At 40.6% G+C, this 21,947-nt stretch overlaps 1 protein-coding gene across 4 annotated transcripts; it reads right to left on the bottom strand.

Annotated features, from left to right (window-relative positions):
- Positions 1–131: 131 nt before the first annotated feature.
- ampd2b (adenosine monophosphate deaminase 2b) lies at positions 132–20,657 on the bottom strand. 4 transcript variants are annotated; one of them, XM_082517975.1, is made up of 19 exons: positions 15,044–15,136; positions 14,703–14,843; positions 9,445–9,569; positions 9,227–9,357; positions 9,077–9,145; positions 8,886–8,988; positions 8,601–8,790; positions 7,082–7,223; positions 6,853–6,942; positions 6,582–6,711; positions 6,272–6,466; positions 6,045–6,176; positions 5,746–5,909; positions 4,990–5,116; positions 4,734–4,897; positions 3,999–4,119; positions 3,616–3,789; positions 2,693–2,803; positions 132–2,603 (listed from the first exon to the last, which is right to left on the bottom strand). In XM_082517975.1, exons 3-19 carry the CDS (start codon positions 9,472–9,474, stop codon positions 2,388–2,390), a joined length of 2,289 nt encoding a protein of 762 aa, XP_082374101.1. In that variant the 5' UTR covers positions 9,475–9,569; positions 14,703–14,843; positions 15,044–15,136; the 3' UTR covers positions 132–2,387. The 4 variants fall into 4 exon arrangements, with proteins under 4 accessions (XP_082374101.1, XP_082374102.1, XP_082374099.1 ...); XM_082517976.1 differs by having other exon boundaries at positions 14,703–14,838; XM_082517973.1 differs by lacking the exons at positions 14,703–14,843; positions 15,044–15,136 and adding an exon at positions 20,313–20,657.
- Positions 20,658–21,947: the final 1,290 nt, after the last annotated feature.

Raw genomic sequence — 21,947 nt, 5'->3', positions numbered from 1 at the left:
TCATGATTATCAGCTACTGACGCAAGCACTTCTTACTCCCATGTTCTTAATCAAGTGACGTGCTGCATGTTTGTTACTTTTGAGAACCTTTCCAAATGCATTTGCTCTGCCTGTTGAAAAGAGGAAATCACTCCAATGCAAATAAGATTTATTTTTTACAGACACAAACAGCTTTACTGAACACAAACCACACACACGTTTCTGTGGGAGGACACACAGTGCTTTTGAAATAGCAACAAGCAGCCGTTTGATGACACCAGGACCTAAACTGAAGGCAGGAGTTTGTCAAGTTAGCAGATTCTCAGTTCTGTATAAAAATGACTTTTTGTTGATTTGGCAATGGTTGAACTTGTGCAAGGAGGGAACACCGAGGGAGGGGATCAGCATGCACCACTCACTGTACTATTACTCAGAAATAACTTAATGTAAAGGACAGATGGTACCATAATTAAGTTTAGACTGCCAGAAACAATGTCACAAACTAGGAGTATAATACAAATGAGAAGCGTCACTGCACACAAATGCTTATGTGCCTTCACTGCACTGAGTCATTGAAACGACTGCTAAAATAACAGTAAAACTATCTGAAGACTGAGACTTTTTAAGCTAGTTACCCTGCATAAGGTCCTGTGGGTAATTATAGCAGAAATGTCAACCATATACCCACAACAATTCAACCAAGTTCGTCATTTTTACTACGGACATTATTAAAAGGCTGTTGTACCGGATGCTGAACCGATTCACTACAAATGTCATGACTGGTGGTGGTCAGAGGGCCCGGTGGCGCCTGTGTCCGGCAGCCTCGCCTCTGTCAGTGCGCCCCAGGGCAGCTGTGGCTACAATGTAGCTTGCCATCGCCAGTGTGTGAATGTGTGTGTGAATGGGTGAATGACTGAATGTAGTGTAAAGCGCTTTGGGGTCCTATGGACTAGAAAAGCGCTATACAAATGCAGGCCATTTACCATTTACCATTTAGTAAATGTAACGATTTCAGAAACTATTAAACAATAAGTAATATTTGTAATTTATTTGGCTGTTAATTTAGGAATGGGTCTGTTAGCATTTTAAGTTTCTGTCTGCTCGGGGGGAATTCCTTTTCTACAAGGAAACAAAAATGTTACTGAAGCAGGTTAAACTTTTAATAAACTCTGACAGACTCGCTATAAACAGATCAAACCCCCCTGACTAGACTAGCAGCTACATAATCATTTGCCAAGAAACACTCAAGTTAAAATTATATTTGAACATCTAAGTCTCAAATAACCCAATAATAATTAAGTTAGTGTGACTGGAAACGCATGTGACCCCATTCAGTCAAAATCAATCAGCTGTTCATAAAAAGGGCATGACTGCTGCTGCTCAACTTGTTACACAAACCACAATCTGTAGATGCAAATTTGCTTTTACTAATACTGTGGATGTGTGGATTTTAAAGTAATTTAAAGTGAGAACCAAGGACCAGTGAATTTGTGAAGTCACGATGACTTTAATCTTTGACCACTGAATTCTAATCAGTTTGTCCTTGAGTCCACGCTAGTGTTTAACTCTTTCCTCAGGTTTCACTGCGACTGCAAGGCGTAGTTTATTTTGTTGGTCTAAAAGTAATATGAATTCTTGCTGTATCCTGCTTTGCTTAAGTTTAAGGTTCAGGTTATTTCAGGTTATAAAATCCTGGGAGTTCATCTGCTCCATTTCTCTGGCAGCCTTCCACGTCTATATAGTCAACTTTAGTTTACTCTCCATGGGACTCTTACGCAACACTCTTCAGTACATTTCCAGTCATCCACGTATCCTCTGTATGGTCTGTATTACTGGTGCCTTGAACACCTGCCTTACTTTTGAGACATAGTTGAATAGTTTCTATGCCCTCTCCTTTCTTAATAGTTTAAGCCTTTTACGGATTCTCAAGACAGTTGATCTTGGTTTACTTAAATTGCACGAAAGGCCTAAAAGAGACCTGCATGGCGTTACGCTGGAGTCTTAATTCTTTGTTGGATCCAGTGTATTTTTTATGAGTTTTGAATGTGAATGTTACTCAAATCTGATACAGGAAGAATTACATTGTACAAACATGTAAATATGACACGATATGGTCACAAACCATTAAAAAAACAAAACAAAATAAAGAACAAAAGATGTTATGAAATTCTAATTACTGTGATAAAATAAAGAAAGAGGGACTCAAAAAACTAAAAGAAGCAAACACCTTGGGTGCACAGACTATAAATTCTCTCCCTGATATTGGCTACCAGCAGCTCTCATTATCTTCCTGTAGCGTAGCTTTTCTCTTTTTACATGATGTGATATGTTTACATGTAAATCTGTGCAATGTCCTGATGTAAAAACAGGGAATGTGGTGAGAATTTTGTTTGTGTTGTGCAGCACGGTCACTTCTCCGCCTGCACAGCTCCCATACAAAGACTTCCCTCCTCTCTGATGGTCTCCAGCTCATCTGTGTGAATGGCCTGTGTGATTAAATTTAACTCCTCACACATGGTCTCGTACCGGTACGCCACACGGATGTCAGGAACGTTGGTTCGCCTGATGTCATTGCCTTCCTGTCCCTCTTTAATGTAGTTTGGGCCCAGCCAGTAACGCTTTGCCTGATTTAAAAAAAAAAAACAACCCACAAATGTCATATTAAACACTCTGCGAACACCAGAATTTGTGATATGCAACAAAAAATGTATACCTTATGAGAAAATCCACTCATCAGTACACTGTTTCTGGCAAGCTCACACATGTCACAGGAGCTCAGTTTCCACACTTGAGCAGCAATGCTGTACTCTTCCATCAATGGCTCCTAAAAAAAATACACGCAGACAATTATATAAAAGCATTTTGTAGTGAAAATGCAAAGTTAAATTTGAAAATTTAATTTAGTTGAAAGATTTTGTCTGAATAGCTTAAAATTGATTTGAAATAGCCAAAGCTGAATTTGCTGGACCAGCTCAATTACATTAGAACACAAAAATGTAAACGAGGTTAAACGTAGAAGTAGAAAAGGAGTGAACACTGAGGAGGGTAGAATTACCAAAAACTGAATATTGTAATAAATAAACCCCAAAAAGTACCTAAAATAAACATCACTTGTTGAAATTGCCTTTTTTTTAAAGTAGTTTAAAAAAGCAAAACCTGGAGCTGAAGTGCATCAGAATGAAGAACACACACACACACACACACACACACACACACACACACACACACACACACACACACACACACACACACGGGAGATATAGTGATATAGCGGGTGTGTTTTTTATGCCAAACTGAAATAACAAGTCTGGATTTGTTGAATATGAATCTACCAATCATGAGCAGCTTGTTTCTGATTGGTTCCTGTGTCTGCAAAGCACAGAGCTTTTCCAACAGTGGCTCCCAGGCTCGGTGATTCTCTCCCTCCGAGCTGGAGATCTGTGGACTCAGTGGTCTCTTTCTTTTTAGACTTGTGCTTGCTCTTTTTTTAAAAATTATTTTCTTGTGAGGTTTATCTCAAAATGTGCTATAGAGATACATTTTGACTTAGTTACTTTACTTACTTAGGATTTTACAGTGGATTTATGACTTAGTGAAGGTGGAGGTTTAAAGCATGTTATTAAATGTTTGACTTACCTTGGTAAAGTGAAATTGCAGAGGGTCATCTGTAGACAGAGAGACCATGAGGCCTCTGGACAGGTACTCTGGTAGTGGGTTACGATGGTAGCTGAGAAACAGGCTGTTATTGCTGAGAGGAGACATGGCGATGCCTACCTGGGCTAGGTAGTATAGATACTGCAGCACAGGAGCCTGGAAAGAAAACATGGCACAATGATGACCAACGCATCAGAAATACATCAGGTCTAAATTTCCAAAATCTTATAAGGAAGAAACATAATACATAATAAATAAAATCTAATAATAATAATCTATAATCTGAGGCCTTCATAAACTCTTGGAAAAATAAGCTCCCCTGTTTGTGAGGTAAACAGCTGCTCAACAGCTGTTGAAGGTCACACCTTCCTGAGCAGCAGCCCATGGGAGATATTCTCGGTCAGCATGAAACCAGAAACCAGGTGATGGATCGGCCCTGCCTCGCCACAGTGAGGACGCAGGACGAGTGTGTGGAACCCCCGCAGCCTAAAACAATAAAGCCACACAATAGTGAGTACTGAGTTCAGCTGTGTTAGGGCTCAGCGCAAACACTCTTTGCTGCTTCCCAGTGACTCATATACAAAGAAGATGACAGATAAAAGCAAAGTGCGAATATCCAGTGTGTATTATTTGCTCTGTAACCTTAAGCACTGTCGAAACAGAATTTGCATTTGTTATCAAAGTTTTTCGAGCTTAATTCACATGAGATAAATCCAGGCTTTTCGCCTTTTTATCCAATAATGTTATTAATCTTTATTATTGATGTGCTGCATGTGCTTTACAAAAACTGTCTTTTTGTGGTTAAAACAAAGGTTGACAAACCTTGACAAAAGGTTAACAAAATTTTGCAAGCGGGCATTTTTTGCAAGGAAAGAAAATTTTAACACTTCCTTTTACAAATGCATTAAAAATCTTCACCTATTCCTATCAAAGACCAAGATACTAATAACTATAACAAAAAAACCCAAAAAACGCTAATAGCTCAAATGACACATTAAGGATTGATTTATTTGTCTAACTGATGTTAAAAACACAAAAAATATACAATCATGGATCAAAAATCTCAGGCAGTCAGATCAAGTAAAGTCTGATTTATGTACCTGCGCAGGTGATTCAGCACAGTCATGTTTGCATACATGTAGTAGAGGTAGTAGGAATAGGGCGGGTTGTCCTCTTCTGTCCAGTTGACTGGGAGCGGACTGTCCAGGTTGAAGATATGTTGCTCTGGTTTTGATTCATCATCCACGCTGTCGAAACCCACAACCTGTTTGAGGGATGAAGAGCAGATCAATAAAACGACTACCCAAAAAGTGACTGCAGTAAAAGCAAATGACCAAAAAAGCTTAGATGTCGTACGTGCTGAAGGAAGAGGTGCAGCTCTGGGTGGCTGCTGGGGTCGACCGTAACCTCAAACAGAGGCATGAAGATATTCTCCAGCATTTCTTGGAAGTTGCACAGCTGCTTCTTCGTGTGGTAGACGTCACTTTGAAGAAACAAGAAAACAATTCAAGAAGCCCACAGGGGAGATAACTAACGAATGGGTTGAGGAAATAATAGATATCAAATCTTTATTTTACTCATGTATTCAATAGATATTTACAGAAGGATCATTCATAATGTTGACTTGGATTTGTGTCAGAGTTGCTAGATACATGGAAATGCTTAGTTTTCAGTATAAGTTGTATAAATGACACAAAAACAAACAACAAAAACTAAACACAGTAAAAATCGAAACAGTGTCTCTTTTCAGGCATTTTCCAGTTATAAAAAAAAAGAAGCCAAAACCGTTTAATATAGGGACTATTTTCTTTTTACTGTCTACTTCTGCAGTAGTTCTGCGGTAAAATACAAAACATTTTGTTAATGGAGAAGATGCATGACAACTTAGTTACGTTGCTACTCTTCTTTTTATCACTCAATTTTTGTCACATGATATATCACAACACCACATTTATATTTACAAATCTCACGTAACGTCGAGTAGCTTAGCAATAAGGGAGTGCAAGTATCATCAGCTTTTATTAGCTTACTTAAAATCTGCTCTAAAGAGAGAGGGGACTGCTTTTTCATTGTTGTTTATTTAATTCAGTTTGCTACTCTTTTTAAGCTCACAAGAGTCGTGGCACTTGGACAAGCCAGCGCACGTTGTCGGAGTAGACCTGATGTTTGACTGCCCATCTGGCCAGTTTGTCCCACTCGTTTCTGGAGCGGCCGTAGATTGACAGCCTGAGCTCCACGTTCTGGTACTTGCTCTCCTCCAAGTCGGCCATCACCTCCTGAGAAGAAGAGACACACCAAGTCAGCCAGAGGGCGCCAAAGCCCAGAGAGTCCGCCTCCAGGTACCAGAAACGACTGGTCTGTGTAAGAAACAAGTGTTTGCAACTTCAAGTGTTTGTGCATACAGTGAGCACCTTAATAATGTGACCAAAGTATTTCCCCTCAATGTAGTTGTCCGTTTTGATGAAGATCTCTCTCAGGATGGACTCGCCAATGGGATTATATTTGGCATTGAATTTGTCAAATCGGTGGAAAGTGTTACGATCCTGCAATAAAAAGGTGAAATACGGAGTCACAATCTCTGACCAGGCAGCACCTATGAAGACCTTTTTTTAAAATCTCCTTTATGGGCACTACTCACTGCATGCATGTCCAGTGTGTCAACACTCAGGTCAAAGGCTGTAAGGTGCATGCTCTCAAACACCTCCATCAGTGTCTGACCCCTGCCTCTTTCCACGTGTACAATCTCTTTGGGATACTTCTTCATGGCTCTTTTGATAAAACGTAGAAGGTGCTTCTGGTTCATACAAGAGGAAGCATGAATGTGCGTGTCAACCTGTGGAACAAGTCAGACAAACAGGGAACATAAACCCTCTAAGATACTGCAGTCTGCTTCTGGATTTAACAACACTAACCATGACTGGGTGAAACAGAAAAGCTCTCAAGTTCACCTTACGGATATTATAAAAGTCTCGATGTGGGACTTTCTTCTGTGCTGCCAGCTCTTTCATCTCATTGAGCAGGATGTGCATTTGGAATTTGGAGCTGAGGTATTGCAGACGTCTATAGCAGAAGGACTTTCTGTGGCAAAGCCAAAAGAAAGACAAATGATGGACTCTTTCTGTGACAGTCTGAAAATAAACTTCTGTTGATCCTTTTTGAGAATCTATTTTTTAACTATAAGGTTAAATTAATAATTTATTAAAAATGTGGGAAACCTACACTGGCCCATTTATAATGAGAGCCATCATGACGTTCATATCAGCGATGTACTCCTGCAGGTCTGGATACGGCAGATCCAGCTCTGTGGTCCTGTAGGCAACATAACAACTAAAACACTCTTTCCTCAAGCAAAATGTGTGAACTCAAGTCTAAAAACAGACATAAATCTAGTCACGGTGAGGACGAAGCATGTGTGCAGAAAGTAAAAGATTCCCGACAGATATCTCACTTATCCATAGTGTTCCTCGTCGTGTACAAGTGCATAACACCATCCACCATCTTACAGCCGTAACCCATATCAGGGGGCATGCTGGTGGGGTCCACGTTCTCATAGGGGTGTGTTTCAGAAACAGGTGGGTGCACTGTGGCATCTAAGAGGAGACAGAATGATCCAGTGTGTCACGACTTTGATCAAGGTGGGCAAGCAAGTGCAGCTATGGTCTGACTTTAACTGCCTACATGCTGTGACAGCCTGCAACTGATGGATCGTGAGATCTGTGGGTGTCCCTGGTTATGTTTTAATATGAGAGAATTGCACAGATTACCAAATATTTCTGAGCAAGAATAGCCTAAGTAGAGCACTCAAGAACACAGGTGCAAAAAACTGTTGGTAATTATTATTGTCTTCAAGACTGAGCTGAAATTATCCTGCAGTTAAATCTCCTGGGTCAAATTTGTTATGAAATAAATAACAGCTTTGATTTGTATTGAAATATTTAAAAAAATGAAAAAAACACATACATTTCTTTTTTTTAGTCTAATAAACCAGATAACCTAAATTTACAAAGACAGACATTTACATTAAATAACACACTGACATACAAAGACTCCTAACATTTTGAACCGTAACATGTTCCTTATTTACTTGATAAAATCTAGTTTAATCATGGGTTTAAAAAAGATCTGTTCATCCATCCCTCCCTCCTTCCTTCCTTCCTTCCTTCCTTCCTTCCTTCCTTCCTTCCTTCCTTCTCCTTATCAGAAGTTAGGTCACAATTTGGTCCCAGGCCAGAGATATATATGATCTTCAGGTAAGGTTCTGGGTCTTAAAACCCACATCTAGGGGGGCACCCTAACAAGATATCCAAATGACCCCAACTGGCTCATTTTAACATTGTGAAATAGTAATTCAACACCAAACTCCCTCTGGATGTCCAAGTACCTCTCCCTATCTTTATATATCTATATGACCTTACTCTTCCAGTAATTACCCAGGATGCACAACCATATGTTTTTTTTTTCTTTTTTGGGGGGGGGGGGGGTGTCTGGTAAATCATTTTTCCTTTTCAGGCCAGTCCCTTCCTCAACTCTGAGCTCTGCACTATTTTCCACTAAAGAACCGTGCCCTGCATTTTGGAGGTTCTGACTCTCATCCTGTCCCTTTCACACTTGGCTGAAAACCACTCCAGTGCACGCTGAAGGTCATGCTCCAATGAAGCCAACAAAACCACATCAACCGCAAAAAGCAGGATGCTTTTCTCAGGTTTCCAAAGCAGACACCCTCCTTACCCCAGCTACAGAATCTGAGACAAGGGGAAAACCAGGCAGAGTCCAACACAGACTGAAAACGTGCCTGACTTTGTGGCGAGGACACAGACAACACTCTCACCCCGGTTGTAAAAGGACCTGATGGCCCGTAACAACAGACTCAGAACCTGTGGGGTATACTAAATAAATATTGTTTTGACTAATTTAGATTACAGTATAAAATGATGCAAGAGCAATGGTGCAGATGAGGACATTCATACTTGCAGTGACTGTGGTTTCTGGGATCTCTTCCTCATAGATATCTAAGTCTAGGGGTCTCTCACTCAGCTCCTGCAGGTAACGAGCAGTGGTTCTGCAGAAGCTCTGCAGCGACAGGCCCATGTACTTTTGCCTGATGAACAGAGCCTTCACTACACATTTGGCAGCATCCAGCAGATCTGTAAATGGAACCTAGGACAGAAAAACAGATGTCTTCATGAAAGATTTGACTGTAAGAGAAAAAAACACACACACACAGTCTTCCTGCAGTGACCACTCTGACTTACCCCACATTTCTCTTCTCCAGAAATAGTGACTCGCTGGTACTCCCTCTCAGGGACCGGTTCTCTCTCCTGCAGGTCAGGAATTTGGCTCTGCTCCTTCATGTATCTTAAGATAGATAAATAAACATATGAGATCACCATTCTGGCAGTTTAAGATGAGCATTGAGGGGTTCATGTGACTACGGTTGACTCACTCAAGATCTGTGGCACTGTCAGTCTTCATGAACTCTTGCTTGGCTCGTAGGAGTATGTCAGGTTCAAACCTGAGATCACAAACACAAAGGCTGAGTTGAGTTCATAGTCTGACTGCAAAGTCAAGTACCTCTTTTGCCGCTCACGCTTACTTGACATCCTGGCTGATCTGTCGCTCAAGGCGATGACGTTTCTCCTCCAGCTGTTCAATGGGGCTGTCCTCTGGAAATTCATAGGGGGCGCTCCGCATCTCGCTCTCTGCCAGGCTGCGTGAGAACAGCTCCTTCAGACAGAGACAAAGAAAAATGAAAGCCACGGCGTAACTTTGAACATCACTGGTTAATTATTTGCACAGTGGCTGAACACTGACTTCGGCAATCTCCTTGTATTTTCCATCCATGGAAGTACGTAGGTCAATGGATTGTTTCAAGGCCACAGGGATCCCAGGCAAGGAATGCTGGGAAGTGAGGAGGTGGCGGGTACCACGGAGATCAACTGCAGATAAATAGGGAAAGAAAGTAGGCGCTGAGCAGTTTCTCTTCTGTGATAACATATTCTCAGGAGCCTTATTTCGAGACTTCAGTAAATAATGGTCTAATTACAGTATGAAGAGAAGAAACAACCAACTGAGTGGAGCACATGGGGGCTAATGTTTGCTGTTTATCTTTATATCATGTCTTTGCCTGTGCTGCATTTTTAATAACCTGTAGGAAATAATTTGTCATTGGTGTGCATGATAATAGCAACTTGCTTCCATTTAGGGTAATATTTTATAATACAGCCCGTGACTAATGGCGTAATTAAATTTAATTGTATTTAATTCGAAATTGCAATGTGATTATATTTACTTACAAATAATTAATATCCTGGTAACTTATTGGAAAACACAACAAATATTTCCCCATCTTACATCATAAGTACACTGTACTCTTGGGCACACGGGCTGTATTATGGAGTAGCTTAACCTTAACCAACTTCTGGATATTTTGCAGGAAAGGAGGCACATATTATAATGTAAGTAATTTTAAGTACATCATAAGTAAAAAAGAACAAATGAGCAATAGAAACTTCATTATGCATTGTAAATGTAGGATTGGAAATATTGTTTTCCTTCAAAATTACTAAGAAACATAACATTTTCTTGTCTCCCATTCTGTAAAATACCTGAAAGTTAGGCAAGGTTATGCTACTCCATAATACAGCCTGCACCCCAAAAAGATGGCACAACAATGTTTGGTTTTCCACTAAATTACCCAGAAATTACGAAGTACTAAAAATGACATGTGCACTACTTAAATTTATTTACAGTATAATTATTTCTTTCTTTACAGTAAAACTGTAAAACTACATTTTGACTTCAAATGAAACACACTGAATGTCCATTTAATTACAGGGGAATTTTAGCCTTAGTTGCGGGCTGTTATAAAGTGTTGCTCGCTTTGATTTAAAGATTTACTGTCAGAGTCTAAGACGTTTACTTTTTTCTAGGCTCCTCAGAATTATCAAATTATAATGGTTTCGGTGGCTTTCGTGGTTCGTTAAAAAGCTTTTGAGCATGAGGTAATGCATTGTTACAAATTGAAAAATGCACATCTCAGTCAGGGAAGCTCCACTGCTAAAAGCTTTTTATTCACTCAGCAAAAGTATCGATTCAGTGTAATTTACTCTTAATGTTACATGTTAGGACCGATAAGATTGCTTGTAAAACTTTTTCAAAGTCACTAAAACAATCTGCAGAAGCTTGTTGTTCCTCTTCACACAGCAGTGGAGGTCTGAGCTCAGTGGCTGTTTGTGCCTTCAGACACAATGAGCCATTCAGGTGGAGAGCCCATCAGCACATACACCGACTGATGCAAGCCATTGTTGCCACTGCAAGGCTTGAGTTTTATACAAACCCTGTTGTCATGGGAAGCTGAAGAGGGGAAAATAAAGGAGGCTGGTTCTTGACATTCAAAGACTTAGGACATGAGAGGTATGAGTGGAAACTGTTTTTTATAGCACAAAAGAAAACAGAGATCACACTTTCCCCTTTCGGCGTATATTTAGACAGATATTAATCTTCCCCTTGAAACGATGCACCTGCCACTGAAATATTCATCATCCTGCTAAATATTTCATCCTGTGCATGCTAGGCTGTCACTGAGACTGTTGTCCGTCAGCATTTATAGACCATACACACAAGAAGGTCAAAGAGGGCGCACTGTTTGATACTTAAAGTCTGCACTCAAGTTTGACTTATTTAACGCAGCATGTCTGAGCATGCCTGCTCCTTGGAGAAAGCAAAGGAGACCAGAGAGGCCAATTAACTGGGCCGATTAGCACTTCACAAAAAGCTTCATTAAAATTTATTTAATAAAAAAAAAACACTCAGTGAAGTAGGCGAAATGGCTGCTATAAAGAGAGACGGTGGTAAAATAATTGGCTGGACCACAACTCACCACCAGTTTATCACCTTCTGCTTAACACCGTCCAATCAGCACTTCCCACTCCCACTCACATGGACTACAAGGGAGTAAAGTCAAAACAAGCACAGTATTTCTGGCTAAAAGGTTTTTCAGATCATTATGAGAAACGCAAACTTTTTTCTTAATTATTTGAGTATGATAATGTTTTGCCCTGTAATAGTTGAATGAGTTTAACTCAATTTCCCTTTATAAAAAATATCATTTTTTACTGAACTGTGTTGAAAAATGATCTTTGATATTTGATATATATTTACTAAAAAGCGGATTCATTTGATTTAGGAGATGCACAGAATCATCTTGTATAGCTTCCTCTCTGAAATACACATCAGTGCTGGGAAAGTCTAAAGATAAATGGTTGTAAAATCTTCTTTTTTATGTCATTTTGAAGATTTTTTTTCTGCTTACACACTCAGCAGGATCAGTCCAGTTTAAGTGTTCATCATAGTGCTGTCGACAAACATGGCAAAATTAGCCTCAAGTGAAAGTTGGAAAGCTGGTTTTTTTTGCATATTTATTTACAATTGTTTGGTTAGAGTCACTATGCATAACTATAAACTCACCAGACACTTTATTAGGAACACCGATTTAACTGCTTGTTAATGCAAATATCTAATCGGCCAACTCAAAGCGTTTAGACATGCAAGCAGAAAGAAAGTGATGACCATAATGTTTCTTTTCATTAATTGACTGGAATGACTATGAAGGTAGCACAGCTGATGGTGCCAGACTGCCTGGGTATTACAGAAACTGCTGATCTATTGAAATTTTCCCACACAACCATCTCAAGTGTTTAAAGAGAATTATTCAAAAAAGATAAAACATCCAGTGAGCTGCAGTTCTCTGAGTGAGATGCCTTGTTGATGGCAGAAATCAGAGGTGAATGGCAGGAAGCTTCAAGCTCATCTCTGAAGAGTATTTCCAGCACCTTTTTGCATTAAGCACAAAGAATTGGGTCAGGGGGGCCTGGAGCATATCCCAACTACCATAGGGCAAGAGGCAGGGTACGCCCTGGACTGGTCACCAGTTTGGTACAAGGCTAACACAGAGACATAACCCCATGCTTAACTTTGGACTATGGGAATAATATCCAGAGAGGCCGCACACAGACACAGAGAAAACATAAAAATGCCACACAGAACTGGATATTTTAATATTCATAAAATATTTATACTTCAATATTGGAAAGCTAATATTTTAAGTACTTTATACTCACTTCAGGTTAAGTTTGGAAGCCATAATTATCATTTCCCACTATTTTGACAATTTTTAGTGCACACTAACTGCTGATACAAATAGCTGTTAATAGCAGCTCTAGTCATAATGGAAATATAAATATATAATAAATCATTTATATAAATAAGAAATTATACTGATGCTCGTATAAGTCAGCTTCCTCTTTCCAAAAGCAGGGTTGAGTCAGTAAAAAAATGCTGCGATGCTCCAATCTCAGCTGAAAACTGAAGTCACACATAGACGCTTCTCTGCTATTAAGAAAGGGCAAGTCTGTCAAACGTAGCGGTTGCCTAAGATATGTCTCCGCTGTTATTCTGGGAGACATCAAAATCATCATGATTACAGCGGACACTTGTGCGGAGGGCGGGAGGTGACCAGTGGCAAAGACATGCATGCTGGGCCACAATAGAGCAGAGCCTAGCCAAGCCTACCAGACCCCAAGCTAATCCCCTAATGGCTGCTATATTTGGATCAGTAGCATCAATGGTTGCATAACAACTCATCCCCCAACAGAAGAGCAAACCACTCAAAAATTAAAGTCAGCCATAATTCATTTGCCTTTAAACTATATATAATCTGGCAGGCTGAAGCTTTTAATGCACAATGAGGCAGGTGCATGAGGGTCCAATTAAAACACAATTTAAAGTGTTTCCCGGCTCTACCACATGTGTAGGAGCAAAAAACACTTTGAACATGAGACAACGCAGCTCACATGCTCTCTCACAGCTCGTCACTACATATTGCCTCAAAACAAGGTCAGATAGTATCAGCTTGCAGAGAGACTTCCACCACATGAATATTTCAGTAGCAATACAGAGCATGGAGAGGTCCCAGCTCAAGTCTTACAGCATGGTGTAAAAAGTCACCACAGACGCAACGATAACTGGGAAGTCAACCTACTCCTGGAGCTGCTTTTTTCTCAACCTTGTACAGGAATAAAACTTTCCAAAGAGCGTTAATATTCCCTGACCGATCAGAGTTAAGATTACAGGATGGTTATATTTGTATATTGACTGTCTTTTACCTCTACACCCTCCCCTCTTTCTGGCTACAACCACACAGGCCATGGTTCACCAAATGCTTTCTACCTTCTTCCACTGACTGTGCAGCTTTCTGCTCACAAAAAACGTCAGTGACTCACAGCCTCTGTAGCAAATCTCTCTCAGTGGAAGCCGTATGTTCTCACAGCGCACATGTGTCAGCACTGCTGAGATGGCAGGATTACTGGTGATGGACAAGTATGATTAATAAGTCAGGGGAGTAAATGTGGATAGTCTCGGAACCACTGTTTCAGTTGTTTTTCATCGATGGGCGCAGATTACCACTTCAGCGTAACTAAATTACCAAATTTGGCGACTCACCACTTGTATGGGCAGTCTCCTGGTCATATATAAAAAAAAAAGGATCCTATCCAGCTATGCATCAATCAGCCGCCATCTCTCATTACTGAAAGTTCTTCTATGCCAAGTGATGGTTTAGTCTCTGCAGCTGCACAAACTGCATGTTCACAAATCTCCTCTCTGTATTTATTTTACTGTTGTCAGACTTCTCAGTTGAACCATAAAGAAAAGCAATACCAAAACTATAAAAAGCTCAATGCCCACTAGACTTGAAAAAAAAAAATTCTGCAGGGTCTTGCGGTTGGAGGCGTAGCTCAATTTATCGATCCTGGCTGCTTCTCTTTGCACGGTTGCACCTTTAGAGCACTCTCAAAAGACGCGAGAAAAGCAGTTTTTGGGACAATCAATCGACACACTTTCTTCTCAGCGCACTAAAGACAGCACTGCTCAGGGCTGTTACACAAAGCCACCAAGGGACAGGCAGAGGAGAGTGGCAGTGATTGGGAAAAAGAGAAAGGAAAAAAGGAGGAGAGCGAAAGGGTTATTTGGGCTTTTTTTTTGTTGCAAGGGATGAGGGTAGTGGAGCGTACCTGCCTCCTCAGAACCTGTCTTAACCAGCAGCTAGCAGGGCCGAGGGAGGAAAGAGAGACAGAGAGAGGGAGAGAGAAGCTGTCCTGGCAGGGCGATGGAGCATGCCAAACAGCAAATGGCCCAGGATGGCGTCTGCTGTCCTTTTAAGATGGGTTAAATGTGATGGCAAGGACAGAGGGATGGCAAGAAACAAGAAAGAAACACTTCAAACAGTCAAATGTCAAAACTGGCAAAATAAATGAAAACCCCCCACACGCGTACATATGCTTTCACATCAATGCACTCACAGACTCACACAGTCATACCCTCTGCTCGCTTAATCTGTCCCTGTCATACATACAAAGAGCTGGTCCAGCAGATCCATGAACTCCCCTTCACATCCCAGTATGTGACCCCCCACCCTCTGCTCTGTCTGCCTCCTGGTTCAGGCCAGCTGTCGTTGCACTAGCTGCCTCTGGAGCTGATCCTCCTCATTTGAATGCCTCTGACATCTATCTGGAACGTACCACGGGAGGGTAAGAAGGCAGGGGGAGATGGCGCACATTACCAGAGGATGTGCACTACTACTGCTATGAGTTACTGCAACAAGAACCCCCCCGCTCCTGTCTACCTTATAGTCCATGCTGTATTTTGCTGAGGGGACCATGTGTTCAGGATGTTTGTATCCTCAGTGTGTGTGAGTAAAGCGGTGCTGTCTCAGCAACAAGGTTTGAGACGTCATTGTCTCTCTCTTTTTTTTTTTGCCGCTGAATAGTAGCAGTGTGAGAGAGATGCCTGTCCGATAGATGCAACCTGCCTCCTTCTCTTCTCACATGAATGAAATTAAAGGGCCAGCAATGTTGTCCCCATTACGGTTGCTGCAGCAACATAATATGCTGCAGGTCTGCGACTGCATTCCCAATCACAGAACTATGCATATGCTATTTGAAATTATTCTTCAGTAACACAATGACCCGCATTTCTACAGCCTGATTTCAAAATATTAAACATTTGCAAAACCCTCCACTGAATAAGCTCTTTACTTTTTTTGATATACTTTTGTAATAAATGTAAATTTGCGCTGGATAACAGAAGCAACAATGTGGATCTCAAAAATGTGGTGAAAATGCAGTGAAGGTGGTGAATGTCCCAGTTTATTTATACATATATATATATACACGTATATATATATATACATATATAGTGCATTATGCTTTTGTTTTGTGTCTGAAACACAATTAAGGCTCATAAACAAAACACTATGTGGCTTGAAACTTGAATCTGTATCATGTTAAAAAGTGAGTGCTTGCGTCAAACATCTTATCTTCTCTTGCTCAATATTATTCAGCTCAGTTTGTCTAAACTCAGAGCTGAGTAAAAGAAATTCCTACCTTTTCAGTCCCTATCTTAGACTCTTTTTCTATGCTGTCTTTTTATTACAAATGATACAGGAGCCATTATTCTCGCTTGGAACAGATTTAACATCTAAAAAAGAACAAATGAAATAATAGCTCACATTTCAGAGTTCAGAAAATGTGACTGAAATGAAGTAAATTGTGCGTTTCTTTACTTTAGCAGCAGAAACATATGTGAGGAATAAACTGTAGCTACCTGTGGAAAAAATAAGACATTCATTGGAACAGTCCCAGGTACCATAAGGTGAGAAGCGGGGTACACCATGGACAGGTCGCCAGCCGGTCGCAGGGCCAGTCAGAATTTCTTCATAACAAATTACAGGTGATGCTGCTGATGCAGGTAATTTGCATAGAGTTTGACTGTGCAGCTTTACTGGACTACAACAAATTACTGATTAAAAGCACTCTGGCCATCATTATACCACACTGCAAAAAAAGTATCCTCTTTTCAAGCTCCAGACTCAAACATGATGCCGTCAAACAAATTAGAGCACTGAAAAGTCCATATAACTACCAGCAAATTATCACTCTGCCTCTCAAGCTAAAGGGATGCGTTTCTTTTTTCAAGGCACTCAGATTCCAAATTGCTTTCAAGAGGTCTAATCAAATTGTTGAGGCCTCGCAGAAACAACACTTTCTTCAGACCAGGCTCCCTCTGATGGTCGAACACAGAGTCACACACTGATTAATCAAAGCCCTGAAACGTGTCATTCTACAAAAACCAGCACCGAGGATCAATATGGAAAAAAACATCAGTATGTTGAAGAGTACCTCTCTGATTGTTAATATGCTTTGATAATTATACATTTCATTACAGATTCATCTAGATTAAATGAGACATTGTAACAATTATCTATTCACCATTTTCAATCATAGCAATGCCTCATATTTTTATATAAAGATGTGTTGTCATTCATTCTTCAATCATGAATTAAACCGATGATTTGCAGGGGTTATTTTGACATGATTGGCATGAAAATCCCAACAGTTCAAATCCAAATATACTCAGCTGATCTGGATATTTTCAGAATCAAGAAAATATTTTTGCTTTCCATGTTGAAGCTTTTACATTAGGACTATTTCCTTACAGAAAAGATTATTAAGCACCGTAATTACTTCTAATTACTCACTTATCACTGCTGCTCTAGTAGAAAGCTGTATTAAAAGGAAATACTTAAAATACACAAAGATTCCTCTAAATGTGTCACACAAACCACTGAAAATATTATCTATATTTTAGCAACTAGATGCTTTCTAGTCTTTCTATTGAAGAATATATCTGTAGTAGCCGGCACCGTACCTTTCAAACAAGACAACTCTCCACAGATCAATGTGCTGCAAACAGCAGATGACATCAGAGGACTCTGCAGTATACCCCTTGTAGCACCACATTATTAAGTACGTGCAAATATCCTTTGAAACGATGGTCCCACCCTTAGGGCACAAGTCCATGAGACCCGTATAGGGCCAGATAAGTTGGTTCATGTAAGTAAGAGATATACCAACAGCTAACCAGCAGCACAGACTGAGGATGGACATAAGGAGTGACTGACTGAAGGTTATCAGCTGAAGGTGTGTTGGGTTGAGCACCATCGTTACAGGATCTCTGTCGGGTCATTACTGTAGCAGTTTATGACACAGACTCTGACTTATGTGACATGCAATGATGACAAGGCGTGGCACACCCGAAGGAGGTGTGATCGAGATGTGGGCGAAGTGCAGTGTGTCAAAGATCCATTACTGTATGAACGACCAATTAGAATTTTGTAATACTTGAAATTGTGTTTGATATTTATTTTTTTTTATGCTGCTCTGCCTTTCCAAAGTACTAGAATGCCTTTTCCAGCCCTAACTCTGACCCTTCACTGCGTTTATATGACAGCTGCTGTATTGAAGATAACGATAGCTAATCAATTATTGCAAATCTGTGAATAAACATCCACTGCTACATGTTATTTGCACTGTTTTAAGTGGTTCAACAAGTGGAACACAGCGCACAGCACGGACTAGCCAAACTGGTGAGTGGGTGTCGGTCTAATATCGGCACTGGCTCTTTCACAGCCACAGAAGTGATTCACCTACTGCTTCTCTCTCTGCCGAGGTTTGCTCCACAAATCCTGCACATTTTTGAAGAGTTTCACTGCACAGCATATGCTACACCACAGCCTTTCTGCCTGATGGACATGGTACAGGGTATTATGTGTACAGAGGTTTTACAACCCTTGAAGAAATTTAAGCTGTGAGAGATTCATTTAGTTCTGTTTATTCCGCTCTGCTGGATTTAATAAGATAAAAGCTCTTCCAGCATGGGGAATATCAACTTAAACAATCATTCAGCACAGCAGCGAGCACACAATCTTGAATTTATGATCTCTAATAAGCAGCTGGAGCATTATTAAAAACCTTAGTAATTCTTCAAATAGAACATCTAATATAGTCACACTCTCGCTAACCTGCAACCTTTTTATTTTTACTCCATCTTATACAGACTGCAGTGTACTGTAGTGGTGTGAACTAGAGGGCGTCCTTTTGAAAAAACAAAAAAAATGAGTCACTTAAATGTCATATTTGCTTACTCAGAAGGTTCCCTGGATGCTTTAACAACATAAAATGTGATGTTGTCCTAATGCGCCTCTGTGGAGACTTTCTAAATCAAACCCCGGAGGCTTCAGTACTGAATCTGTATTGGGCAGAGACAGCCTGCGCTTCCTGTTTCTGCCAGTGCTGCTTCTCTTCAATGATTTCTTCCAACAAGAACGCAATTTTGGAGCAGCAAATGAGGATAATTACAGGGAACATTTCGACTGGAAGGGAAGGGGGCTGACAAATCCCTCAGACATCCTGCTGTTGCATTTATTGTCAGGGTTGAAAATCAATCCCTAACTACCTCGCCAATCATCGTAACGTCATAGCGTGCTGCTGTCTATCCCCAGTGGTGACATGACCTATCTGAAGGAGCTTTTTTTAAAGACGCAGTATATTTTTTAAGAACATGTTGTGCGTGCATTATGTCATACCAAACTCTCAAATGTATTCCAGTGAGGAAAGACTATATTACTTCCTCCAAATGAAATAACATCGAGACTCGGGCGTCTTCTTCCATTTAAATACAGTTATCTATGGCTCAGTTCATTTTCTTGAATCAAAAACCTGCGGTGGGGTGAAATGATTTAATATTTGCGTATTTTACTTTCTCTCTGAAAAACAGCTGACCAACAAAGACTGACAATAGTTCTGAATGACACTGAGGTGTTTGATTCCTTATAAACAACTCATAAGGTCTAAGTGTGATCTTTCATTATATCACCATTTGCATGACGTAAATGTAACTGAATGAAAACATTTTGCATTTCAAAGAAGACTAATGAACAGAAATAGCTGCTATTTGATCTTTTGGTCATTGTATACTCTTTGTAGTTTCAGTGAAAGCCTGACCAGCGTGTGCATACATCAGAAGGGAGGCTAATCCTCTCATTCAGTGGGGGATCAAGTCCTGAGGTACCAACTTACATATTCTCTGCAGGCTACATACCACCATGGGGCTGAGTGAAAAACACTGCTGTTGCTGTTTATCTAAGCATCCAATCCCGTTTCTTAAAGGAGAAGACTAATTCTACATGCTGCACAGGGACTAAAATTGTTTTTTCACTGCATGCAATATGTTTCGAAAGCATGCAACAATATAAAGCACTTCCAACCTGTCAAACAGCCTGTAACCCTTTAGACTAAAACAGGCAAAACATCAGTTTTCACCTAACAACAACAAGTTATGCAACATCAAATTTGCTCCATACAGCAGCAGCCGATCATACTGTAAATCTACTTTGGATGATCCAGCTGATGCATGTTGTGTGTGTTCTAAAATGAAGCTGGAAAATAAGAGTTGAAGGGCAAAACTAGAAGCCAGAATGCTGACATTAAACTGCAAGGTATGAAGGCAAAATCCCCCGCAGAGCATCCAAAGCATCCTCTGCTGCACTGCTCTAATCAACAGGTTTGCATTTCCCAACTACTTACGAAGAAAAAGTAATTACCAAAGATTCTTCTTTAATGAGTTTTTTCTTGTTTTCTAAAATAGAATAATCTAATTTCACCTAAATATGCATAGTACAGGGCTAATCCCCCTGGCTTCAGATCATATTGTTCCTCCTTCTGTTACAAGATCAGGATGCTCAAACCGTCCTCCCTCTGCAGTTCCAGTCTGCCACCACTCACCTGTGCTGGCTGTGTACTGCAGGCTTCCCCTCTTCCTGAAGGGAGACAAGGGCTTGTTTTTGGCCCCTGTGCCCCCGGCTGAGTTCCCGGAGGTCAGGTTGGAGGACATGTTCCCGGGTCTCGCTGGCTCAAATTGGGAAAAGAAGAGCTGAGTGAGTCAGAGCTGCGGCTGACGGAGCGGCGATAAGAGACACAGTGAGAGAGGACAAGAGAGGAGACCGGGGACAGACAAGAGAGGAAGGATGGAGCACAGATGCTGGGAGTTTGAGGGAGTAGGTGCCAGTCAGGGTGTTCGTGTGTGAGTGTGTGTGGATGTGAGCAGGGATTTCCAGAGTGGTTGGTGCAGCGTGGGGCTGCGGAGCATCCCTCTGCATCGGAACAGTCCCCGCCCCCTCAGAAAGACTCCCGTGCCTGAGCTGCAGCACTGATGGAGGGTGGGGTTGTGATGGAGAGGCCCACCCCCAGCACGCCATGCGCCATTTACATGCACACTGAGTACAACAACGCTCAGCACTATTGCGCAGTCCTGCTGTTGCCATAGCAACCACAAATCTAAATGTGGGCAAGCAAGCGAGGAGAAAAGTTGTGGTTATAGCGAAACTGAAGTAGTAAAAGTCAATTCTACTCACTCTGTTTTTGCAAACCACCTGTTATCTTCGCAGTCTTTGCAATTTAGGGCAGAGACTGAACAGTTACCAAGTAATGAATTAAACACTCATTATTATGATGAATACTGGGATTTTTCTTTTCTTTTCACAAAAAATACAAATGCTTATTACACTTAGTGTAGGTACGTGGAGAGCATCTGTAACCATAACCGTAAAAACTCTGCTCGGATTTATGTCCTTATTTGCAAACTGCAGGGAGAGAGAGAGACGCGCGGATTCCGCGCAGTCCTTCAATTGTTTGAGGAAATGGACTCTTCGACGTAGGTCAAAAAGATCCTCGGATTAGGTAAAACACTCCAAATTTAACTTGTGAGAGTACATTATCAGGATGTTGGTATCTCTCATTTTAGGTGAATTGTCATGTAATTTCTGAAAGAGAACGGCCATTTTTCATTTACTCTTATTTCAGTTTAACCCAGACTATTTTTTCAGGTGCCACTGAAGCACAATCAGCACAATGACATGGGTATTATGAGAAAGATTAATTGCGCCATTGTTGATTCGCCACAGGACGACTGTTTTAAGTTAAGCAATAAATGAGAGTTCATATCTTTGCTGTGAAACAATTTTAAGTGCCTACTTTCATTCAGGAGAATAAAAACTTCAAAACTTAATGTCCTGATGATGGTGACGTCACCAAACAGCTTGAATCCCAGTGTAAGGCTCGCAATGACTCGTTTTCGCCAAAAAAAATTCGATTTACTGTAACATAAGCAGCAAATCCTCATTAACTGAAGCTGGAGCCAGGAAAACATTTGGTGTATGAAAATTTATCACCCCATTTATTTTTATCACTTGATTATTGTAACTTTCATCTCTTATAAGCCAGCGAGGTGCGATTAGAGACAGCAGTAACAAAGCACCCTGAGGTGGGGTGAATTATTTTCTTGGAAAACAACTTGCTGGGTTGCTCAAGGGAAGCTTTAAAAAGACCACATTTAGTGAACGCGTTTGATGCATTATACTA

The sequence above is a fragment of the Aulonocara stuartgranti genome (assembly GCF_965226115.1).
Source record: "Aulonocara stuartgranti genome assembly, chromosome: 20".
Classification (NCBI taxonomy): Eukaryota; Metazoa; Chordata; class Actinopteri; order Cichliformes; family Cichlidae; genus Aulonocara; species Aulonocara stuartgranti.
Note: the sequence above shows the minus strand (reverse complement) of the source record. Positions and strands in the feature narration are given on the sequence as shown.

What these genes read in the sequence shown, in the direction of transcription:
- ampd2b (XM_082517973.1), bottom strand. Translation starts at nt 20,421, where the DNA reads ATGTCCTCCAACCTGACCTCCGGGAACTCAGCCGGGGGCACAGGGGCC. An exon ending in GACAGTGCCACAGATCTTGA is followed by an intron (nt 8,989 to 9,076) that starts GTGAGTCAACCG and finishes ATCTATCTTAAG; the next exon opens with ATACATGAAGGAGCAGAGCC. An exon ending in TGCACCTCTTCCTTCAGCAC is followed by an intron (nt 4,898 to 4,989) that starts GTACGACATCTA and finishes TCCCTCAAACAG; the next exon opens with GTTGTGGGTTTCGACAGCGT.